Source organism: Rhinoderma darwinii, chromosome 3 (genome assembly GCF_050947455.1).
Source record: "Rhinoderma darwinii isolate aRhiDar2 chromosome 3, aRhiDar2.hap1, whole genome shotgun sequence".
NCBI classification, from domain to species: Eukaryota; Metazoa; Chordata; class Amphibia; order Anura; family Rhinodermatidae; genus Rhinoderma; species Rhinoderma darwinii.
In genome coordinates this window covers 383,592,396-383,603,083 of record NC_134689.1, presented here as the reverse complement: position 1 = coordinate 383,603,083, position 10,688 = coordinate 383,592,396, and the positions used below count along the sequence as shown (strand labels likewise).

General features: G+C 41.9%; 1 protein-coding gene across 1 annotated transcript in view; it reads right to left on the bottom strand.

Annotated features, from left to right (window-relative positions):
- Window positions 1-5,444: 5,444 nt before the first annotated feature.
- The window catches only part of BMP1 (bone morphogenetic protein 1), a 102,599-nt gene continuing 97,355 nt past the window's right edge, over window positions 5,445-10,688 (bottom strand). The window contains exon 20 of the mRNA XM_075858861.1: window positions 5,445-6,225. Coding sequence (XP_075714976.1) covers window positions 6,091-6,225 — 135 coding nt within the window. The 3' untranslated portion in view covers window positions 5,445-6,090. The remainder of the gene's footprint in view (window positions 6,226-10,688) is intronic.

Here is a 10,688-nt window from a genome sequence, read left to right as displayed (position 1 = left end):
GAAGACCCGGACCGAACACACTGCTGGGGGCCGGGCTCCTAGAATCATAGTTATGTACGATGCTAGGAGTCCCTGCCTCGCTGCAGGACAACTGCCCCGTACTGTACGATGCTAGGCAGGGACTCCTAGCATCGTACATCATTATGATGCTAGGAGCCCGGCCCCCTGCAGTGTGTTCGGTCCGGGTCTTCCGGCCGAAATACGTTCCGTACATTACGGACGTAACATGGCCGTGTGAACCCAGCCTAACTCATTATACTGATGCCTCAAGGAAAATATTGTATAATTCTTAAGGACCCAGGATAAACGGACCACATAAAAGAGATCCGTATTTTGAGCCATATATTGATTATGTGTAGACCTGTTTCTAAAACGGTGTGACTGTCTAAGACCGTCGTTCATATCACCAGGTTAAAGCGGTACTCACAGTTCTCATACTGTATATACGGTCATCCACACATGTGATACTTCTCGGATGATGCACTTTTCTCATTGCATGTGAATGTTTACTGTGTCACATTAGTTGTAATCTTGCAAATACCTGCAACTCTATTGTCATCATAGACATAATGGTTATTGTTTAATAAAAGGACAAGTAAATTCTGTATTTCTATTAAATGTAATGTTTGAAGAAGAATCGTCGTCAATTTTTTTGTTTCACATGAAGTATTTTTTTTTTAATGTTATTTTATTTCAGCTTTTTTCAAATTTCATTAACATACAATAATCCTGTAATTCTGGAGAGAGCATTGGTTAGTGGGGTCGGATACAATTGATATATAATATAGTATATAATAAAAGGTATATACCTAGTTTACCGCCACCACCACCAGTAAATAAATCAGATTGTGTCTAATTGTATTGACTATGACTTGGCTGCTGGTTTTCCAGGCTTGGTTATTTTTTGAAACACCAGTATAGCATCTTTTGGTCATATATTTGTAGTAAAGGAGTCGTTGTGTAAAAAAAAATATAGGAGGGGACAGGGAACACCGATACAGAGTGTGAATGAGCCCTTGGGAGAACTTTATGATGCACCTCAACTTTTTAACATCATTCTACATAGAATATAGAGGAACTTTTCAAATATTTTAAAGTGGTTGTCCCCACACTTGAAAATCTATTTTTTTTTTTACATACCCTATTAGGGCATTTGTGGGTTAAAGATCTACCTTCGGGGCTGCCATCTATTAGCCACGACAGAAAACATCTACAACGAGTTGCTCACTCTGGAGGACTGGGCCTGTTCGAGCATTACCCAGACAAGCATTTGATTTCAATGGGCAGCATGTAATGCTTCATTTTCCCTATGGAGGCGCTGTAGGGAAATTAAACATTTGCTACTCACTGGGAGTTCCAGCAACACAACCGGTGATCACCTATTTTTTTTTAGTGGACCCTTCTAATGCAAAGGGATAATAAAAAGCAGAGATTACCTTTAAGTTACAGGATATCTACTCCATTCAAAGCGCAATAGTTGAAAATCCATACTACAATTTTTTTTTTTTTTAGTGCATACTACATTTTCCACAATGCACTACAGTACAGCTTTATCCATATAGATATTGAACTATGGGCCATGGGACAGAGTTAACATGACAAACAGAAATTTTGATGCAGCATTGAATGTGACTAGAGAGAAATTGCGACAAAACACAAACGGTCGGTAGAAAATAAGCAAAGTAAAAGTACTTAATTTTATATGTAGCTTTAAAAAGTGGATCTCTAGTCACCTTCTTGACTGTTACTACTTTTTAGTGTCATTTTATGTTTTTACAGTAAAACCACTACTTGATAATGTTGAAGGCCATTATCGGCTGTTAGCGCACATGCTATTTTGTTGGTGAAACCTTATAAAATCAGTCTTCAGACAAAAATAGGGTAGCTCTGCTCATTTACACTGGGGCTCGTCTTCAGAGACGCCACACTTGACATTGTAAACATAGGCCTATGGAGAACAGTGCCAGTCCGATCACCCTTTGTTATGGTTGGTGTGAAGCTACACAGGGCTACCCCATTCACAACCACAGCAACATGAGGGGGTAAATTACCCCAATTTTGTGGTGGAGTGTGATGGCAGGAAACAGCAACAGCAGGGGGCGCCATTTTCCATTCTATGTACATCCCTGAAAGAACCACAACTTAGTAAGGGGCATCGCTGCAGCATAAATTTCCATACAGAATAGGTTGGCCCAATATAAATAATAGATATAATTAGTAAAGTGTGTGCTTGAGAAGACTTGAGAAAGGTTCAAATCTAAGAATGGCATAATGAAAATAACATTTATATATTTGATCAAAGCCAGAGCGCCGCTCGCTGTTCTGAGGAGGCCACCGTAGCGCTACAGAAGCCTCACGCCATCACAGCCTCTACTGGTTTAGCATGTGGTGAGGATCTTTGAATGTGTTAGACGTTTATACATGACCCCTTTATGTGGATGCGATCAGTAGGTTAATATCCACTGTGTGAAACTGTATGAGAAATATAAAATGTGTGACCCCGTGTACCCTCAGACCTGTATATAGTTGCTACCCCCTCGCACAGCTGCTGCTGTTGCCATGGCACCAGTTAGTTTGTATAGTTTAGCTTGTACCCTGCCTTGACACGAAGAACAACACTTTCTATCTATATGTTAATATCAAGTGTCATTGTTCTAGAAAATGTCTCAGGGAGAGTTAACTAGTTATCGAGACAGGTTTATAAAACGGCAGGCAATGCGCTTTCCTCAAGAATATGGTTATTCGGGTGCAAATAGTATGTGACGCAATATTGTCCAGTAGCATAGCAAAAAAGAAGAATCTAGAATGCAACTTAATTTAGCAAAGCTGTGTGCAGGGCCTTGTTGCCCATCGCAACCAATCACAGAGCAGCTCTCATTTTCCCAGAATGGTTTAAGAAAGGAAAGCTAAGCTCTGATTGGTTGCTATAGGCAACAAGGCCATTTCAGTTGAAAAAGGACTCCAATGTTTCTGGAAATGGGTCATCAATACAGGACGGTTAATGTATAAGAACGTCTCATATTTTCACAACCTTTCATGGCTTAAATCTATACAAGAAATACAGTAATGTGAACACATCCTAAACTGCAGTTTAGGCTGTGTTCACACCACATTAGAGAGTTACGTTCTACATATGAATATTGCTCCGAACGCACGCTTCAAACGTTTGCAACTGCATGCCTGTCCAGTTTCATACATTTGCCATGAGCTCCTATTGTGAACAAAAAGTATTCCACGCTGTATACGTTTTTTTGCGTGATGCACTAATATTGAAGATTGGAGTCGATTACGCTTTTCAAGACAGTTGCTGAAGTATACCGGCCAAAACGTATACGCCAAAAGGACACTATTTTTACATCCGTTTAGCTAATAGTAGTCTATCGGCACGTCAGTATATATGTCGAGAAGTGTTCTCAACGTATACACCAAACGCACATCACCGATTTGATGAGAACAGAACCAATCGGTATTGCTTCTGATTGGTCCAAATCTTAGTACAGATTGCAAGACATTGTGATGTAACTATGACATAGGGCACCAAAGTGTAAGGCCTCATGCACACGACAGGTTTTTACTGTCCACAAATACGGATCCGACGACTACGGATAAACATCTGTAACCATCCGAAATTGCGGACAATAATAGGACATGTTCTATATTTTGCGGATCATTTCTACGGCACGGACACACATCCGTAAATATACGGAAAGGTGTCCGTAACCAATAGAAATGAATGGGTCCGCAATTTCATCTGTAATTACGGATGAAAACTACGGTCATTTCCATAGGGCAGCCTGTCAGAAGTTTACAAGTTATATCTGGCGACGCTTGCAGAAGAGGCTTCCGTTGACGTACGGCTGTCTAGGCAATCAGACTGCCCGCTGTCAGCAGCATCTTCTGCCGTCACTTTTCTTTTCTGGTGGGATATGTATCCGCACTTCTAACTAGAGGTACATTTTAAATGGATGTTCCGGTTTCAGCATATAAAAAGGTATTATTTGTATAATGAAAAGTTATACAATTTTCTGTATCAATTCCTCACAATTTTCAAAATCTCTGCTTAAAGAGGCTCGGTCACCAGAATAAAAATGCTCTATCTCCTACATCAGTTTATCGGCGCTGGAATGTAGTTACTAGCAATGTGTTTTTATTTTAAAAACTATGTTTTTTAACAAAGTTATGGTGTTTAGAACATTTATGCAAATGAGGTCCTTAATGCCCAACTGGGCGTTTTTTAATTTTCAACCAAGTGGGCGTATGACAAAGAGGTGTATGACGCTGGCCAATCCGCATCATACACCTCTCTGCCTTACACCCAAGCTAGATTCACTGAGCAGCGTGATCTCGCGAGACCGCGCTGTCACTTCCGCCCACAGGTCCTTCATCCCTGCGTCTGAAGACAACATCTTTCGTCTCCCTCCAGGCCGATGAGAAGTCCCAGTCGTCGGATCGGTAGTAGCAGCAGCAGCAGCAGCCTGGAGGGAGACGAAAGATGCTGTCTTCAGACGCAGGGATGAAGGACCTGTGGGCGGAAGTGACAGCGCGGTCTCGCGAGATCACGCTGCTCAGTGAATCTAGCTTGGGTGTAAGGCAGAGAGGTGTATGATGCGGATTGGCCAGCGTCATACACCTCTTTGTCATACGCCCACTTGGTTGAAAATTAAAAAAACCGCCCAGTTGGGCATTAAGGACCTAATTTGCATAAATGTTCTAAACGCCATAACTTTGTTAAAAAACATTGTTTTTAAAATAAAAACACATTGCTAGTAACTACATTCCAGCGCCGATAAACTGATGTAGGTGACAGAGCCATAGGAACCTCCATTGTTACAGTAGTTATCAGAGTCCATAGCATTACTTCAAGTGGATAAAAAGCTGTCCTGGTTAAATAAAGGTTCTTACTAAAAGACAGCAACCAGAGAAATTAATACAGAAAGTATGTTGGGATATTGTATAACTTTTCATTATAAAAAAAATATTATTTATTTGATGTGACCGGAATTCATACCTACTGCTCTACATTTGGACAGTTCTTATACACCCAAAAATGGCGTAAAAAAATAAAAAAAAATCGGACAGAAGGAAGCCTCAGGCGGAGACAGAAAGTAATAATTGGATATGATTTTTTTCTTTTTCCTTACAGGTATGGGGTATATTTGGGGCTATCAGATGTAGCTTAGTTACTTTTATGAATGAAATAGACATTTGGATGGATTATTATATATAAAAAAAAAAAAATTGGTTATGACTTGAATGGACCCATAAAAATATCTACACAATGACCATGCACATCTATGCTTTTCAACAAATACATACAAACCTGATAACACCGTTATATAACCTACTCAGGCGGCCATCACACTCATGCGCATTCCTATTTAATCGCTGTCCCCTTATATTTTCAGTAATGCCACAACACCATGAGTAGAGCACCAGTCCAACACTTAGAACCACAGTGGCGACCATCTTTAATGAGTCCATAGCTTACACATATTCATAGAAGACGCTCTCACCGAATCATGCGGGTCCCGGACCTTGTGTATGTGGCTCAGTGAGTACAATTCTAGTCTTTCCAAAATAGATTAAAGCAGGAAGAGGCCTATAAAAATGAGGGGGGCCCTTACAAAGGCTAAAGATTACGAGCCGAAAACCCCAAATTTGACAGGAGGCAGAATAAGGATTAAGAAGTATTAGAGAGAAGGGAGGAGGGTCGTGAAGCCAGCACAAGCATACTGGCCATAGGGAATGTGATTAAAGACATAGCTAGAAGAGTTCACAGGATAAAGTAGGTTCTTCCTTATATTGTTAACCAGCATGAGACCCATGTGTTTCCGGCAGAGTATATGTCATGTATGTATATGTATGGAATAGGGTGTATATCTAAAAATGGAAAAAGTCTATTTTCCTCTGCCAGCATGAGTCTGTGCCTTTGGATATCCCTGAGACTCATCTAGTCCTTTATCCTATGTGATGCGGCTTGCAACCTTACATCCACAGATCAGATTTTGGGGTCCTGCAGCTCAGGAGTCATCCCCGTAGTCAGACTTGGTCCCGGATTCAATGTGGCAGGGGACAGGGAGTCATGGGGTATCACTTGCGGGCATGAAGAGTGTCCTGGAATTTAGTGCTGGTGTATCGGATGTGAAATCCCTTCTTGTTAATTGAGTCGTCGGAGTGGAACCTGATTGTCAACGAGTCACCGGATGAATACACTTCCTCTGGGGGCTGCGGGGAAAGAAAAAAAAAATGCTGATCAAGCTTTTCAGATTAAGGATAATAAAGAACATTCTATAAGGACACATTCAACAAAAAAGGGAAACGCGTGAGGGATTTGTACATTCAAGCGACTGGAACATACTGAAAGCAAGGGGAGCTACGACACTATAAAAGGGGTTCAGGACAAAGACCACACAAAAAACGACAGGCCTCAGCTTCTAGGCCTATTCATGACTGGGGGAGCAATCACAATGGCCCCGACATCCAGCAGACTGCTCCTTATTCTCGGATTTATAATCGTGTCAGGAGAAAACAATGTGCACAATGTGAAGGAGTAGAAGATACATTAGTGAACACCTCCATTATTTTTATTACTGGGTTGTACTGGAATTTTAGCCTGGAGTGTTTTTATAAAGTTGCCACCAGACTTGGCTCTGTTTTAAAGACAGCTGGAAGATTTTCTATATAGTGCCAGGGCTGCCAATGAAGTTGCTATGGTGCCCATAGAAAGAGGGAGTTCAGCTTAGGCTGGCCTCATCCCCTTTCCCTATGGACTATGAGAACCTACTCTTAATACTAAATAAGTGAACGGGTACCACCACAGGCTCATGCCATAATTCTCTCTTGAGGAGAGCAAGGAGGGGAATGGTGGCATGAGCCAGCATTATAAATCAGAAGAGGACCATATTTTGAATTCTGCTAAGGGGCCCATGTACACGCATATATAATGCTTTTTAAAGAAGTGCTGTACGAATAGTATTTATATGCTATCGATATGAGATTGGTGCGAGTCCAACCACTGGGACTCCCATTGATCAAATGAATTAAAGATTAAAGGGGCTTCTGGGACCCTAATTGGTATCACTGCCCTCATCATGAATGTCAATCCTTGAACATAATTTTCTTAAATTTTTTTTTCTAAATAGGTCCAAAAATCTTTGCTAATTAATTTCTTAATATATCTTTATAGTGGTCAGAGCTCCTGCTACAGTGATAAAATTCTACCTGCCTGCAGCCGCCACTAGGGGGAGCACACTGCATACTGTTTTAGTATGGAGCTCTATGTATAAGACTGTTCACTTCCTCCGTCGCAGATTCCGTCACATTTAACAGGAAAAATACGGCAGCATGCAGCACAATGTTTTCCCGTCAAAAAGACAGAACCTGACAGACCCCATTTTAAAGGGAACCTGTCACCAGCATTTCACCTATTAAACCGACTATACCTGGTGGTAGTGGGTGAAAAATAATTTCTATATAACCTATAATTATCTTCTTAGTCGGCTCTGTAGCTTTAGTATTTAGCTTTTTAGTGTTCCCACACCGTATGCTAATGAGAAGAAAAGAGTCAGATCTTCATTTGAAAAGAGTCAAATCTTCATTCCTCAAGTCTTTCCGAGTTGACCTTACCTTCTTACTTTTGATTGACAGCTCCTCGCCTTCCCCCAGCACACAACATCCCGCGCTTGTGCATTGATGTCCTCTTCTGGGGTGAGCGCACAAAGGGACACCGGATTATTACGATAAAACGCGCAAAACGTTTGCAGACCGTTATTTGCAGTCGGAGGAGGAGTTTAGGAGAGGGGATAACGACAATGAACTTTTTATAGCAGCGGCCAGTGAGGGAGAAGTAAAGTTCAATAGGTGAAATGCTGGTGACAGGTTCCCTTTAAGTCAATGGGCTCCACCGGGCGCGGTGGTATCAGTCGTATGATGGATCTGGCACTGCATCCTGATATAAATGAAAACCAGGACACAGATGTGAACAGAGTCTAAGTTAAATGCAGTAAGCTCCCCCCAGTGGCAGCTTTAACTCTATGATAACTTGAGTAACCACAGTCACTAAGTAACATGATGGGTGATGTAGCAAAAAGTCATAAAAGTTACACCAACCTTATAAAAGCAAGAAAGATTAAAAAAATAAAATAAAATCTGGAGTCTAAAGCTCTAGACTTCTGATGGAGGAAATGCCTGCCACAGGGCAGCAGTCAGCAGCATGATTTCTACTATCCTTACACAGCAATGGGAAATGCAGCGGTCTTCCTTTATGGAAGCCGATTAAATAATGTCCTGGAAGCTCCAGAGCTGCAGAATGAATTCCTGTTACAGTGAAGGAAATAAGTATTTGATCCCTTGCTGATTTTGTCAGTTTGCCCACTGTCAAAGACATGAACAGTCTAGAATTTTTAGGCTAGGTTAATTTTACCAGTGAGAGATAGATTATATAAAAAAAAAAACCTGAAAATCACATGGTCAAAATTATATATATTTATTTGCATTTTGCACAGAGAAATAAGTATTTGATCCCTTTGGCAAACAAGACTTAATACTTGGTGGCAAAACCCTTGTTGGCAAGCACAGCAGTCATACGTTTTTTGTAGTTGATGATAAGGTTTGCACACATGTTAGATGGAATTTTGGCCCACTCCTCTTTGCAGATCATCTGTAAATCATTAAGATTTCGAGGCTGTCGCTTGGCAACTCGGATCTTCAGCTCCCTCCATAAGTTTTCGATGGGATTAAGGTCTGGAGACTGGCTAGGCCACTCCATGACCTTAATGTGCTTCTTTTTGAGCCACTCCTTTGTTGCCTTGGCTGTATGTTTCGGGTCATTGTCGTGCTGGAAGACCCAGCCACGAGCCATTTTTAGGCTATGTTCACACGGGGTATTTTGCAGAGTTTTTTGACGCGGAAACCGCGTCGCAAAACTCGGCAAAAACGGCCCGAAACTGCCTCGCGGGAAAAAGAAGCGACATGCACTATCTTCGGGCGCTTCCGCCTCTGACCTCCCATTGACTTCAATGGGAGACAGAGAAAGTGTATTTCGCGCTGTTTTATGCCCGCGGCGCACAATGGCCGCGGGCGAAAAACAGCGCGAAAATCGGCGTACAGGGAGAGGAATATCTGCCTCAAACTTCCAAACAGAATTTTAAGGCAGATATTCCTCCTGCAAAATACCCCGTGTGAACATAGCCTTAATGTCCTGGTGCAGGGAAGGAGGTTGTCACTCAGGATTTGATGGTACATGGCTCTATCCATTCTCCTATTGATGCGGTGAAGTAGTCCTGTGCTCTTAACAGAGAAACACCCCCAAAACATAATGTTTCCACCTCCATGCTTGACAGTGGGGATGGTGTTCTTTGGGTCATAGGCAGCATTTCTCTTCCTCCAAAAACGGCGAGTTGAGTTAATGCCAAAGAGCTCAATTTTATTCTCATCTGACCACAGCACCTTCTCCCAATCACTCTCAGAATCATCCAGATGTTCATTTGCAAACTTCAGACGGGCCTGTACATGTGCCTTCTTGAGCAGGGGGACCTTGCGGGCACTGCAGGATTTTAATCCATTACGGCGTAATGTGTTACCAATGGTTTTCTTGGTGACTGTGGTCCCAGCTGCCTTGAGATCATTAACAAGTTCCCCCCGTGTAGTTTTCGGCTGAGCTCTCACCTTCCTCAGGATCAAGGATATCCCATGAGGTGAGATTTTGCATGGAGCCCCAGATCGATGTCGATTGACAGTCATTTTGTATGTCTTCCATTTTCTTACTATTGCACCAACAGTTGTCTCCTTCTCACCCAGCGTCTTACTTATGGTTTTGTAGCCCATTCCAGCCTTGTGCAGGTCTATGATCTTGTCCCTGACATCCTTAGAAAGCTCTTTGGTCTTGCCCATGTTGTAGAGGTTAGAGTCAGACTGATTAGTTGAGTCTGTGGACAGGAGTCTTTTATACAGGTGACCATGTAAGACAGCTGTCTTTAATGCAGGCACCAAGTTGATTTGGAGCGTGTAACTGGTCTGGAGGAGGCTGAACTCTAATATATATAATTTTGACAATGTGATTTTCTTTTTTTTTTTAAATATAATCTATCTCTCACTGGTAAAATTAACCTAGCCTAAAAATTCTAGACTGTTCATGACTTTGACAGTGGGCAAACTTACAAAATCAGCAAGGGATCAAATACTTATTTCCTCCACTGTATGTCTTCTAATGTTACCGGAAACCATTCATTTTCTGCATGGAAACAACCACTGCGTGTACGGACGTGGTCGTTGTCCACTGGACCTCAAATGCTTGCTTGTACTGAATGGAGAAATTATACTAGGATCAAATTCCTGTGGTGCCAGGTTACGGTTTATGATGTTCCACCTACAGGTTTACCCTTTTCGTGCAATTTTCATTGACTGTCACATATCTCCCATTCGAAAAACCTCAAAATACAGATAATGGGGGCAGATGTTTTCCAGTGAGACATCCCATTAAAGGCCCTTAGATACAGGCCAATGATCAGTTGAACAAGGGCTTATACGAACGGCCATTCCCGATCATTGCCCTGACGAAACGCCTGATCGACGCGCTGTATGGTTGATTGGAGCTTGTTTTCACAACCAGTATCCAGCTGCCTACACTTAGCCTCTCCCCAGCCTAAAATGACTGAAAAGAGGGTACAATAGATTCTTTCCACCTGCAC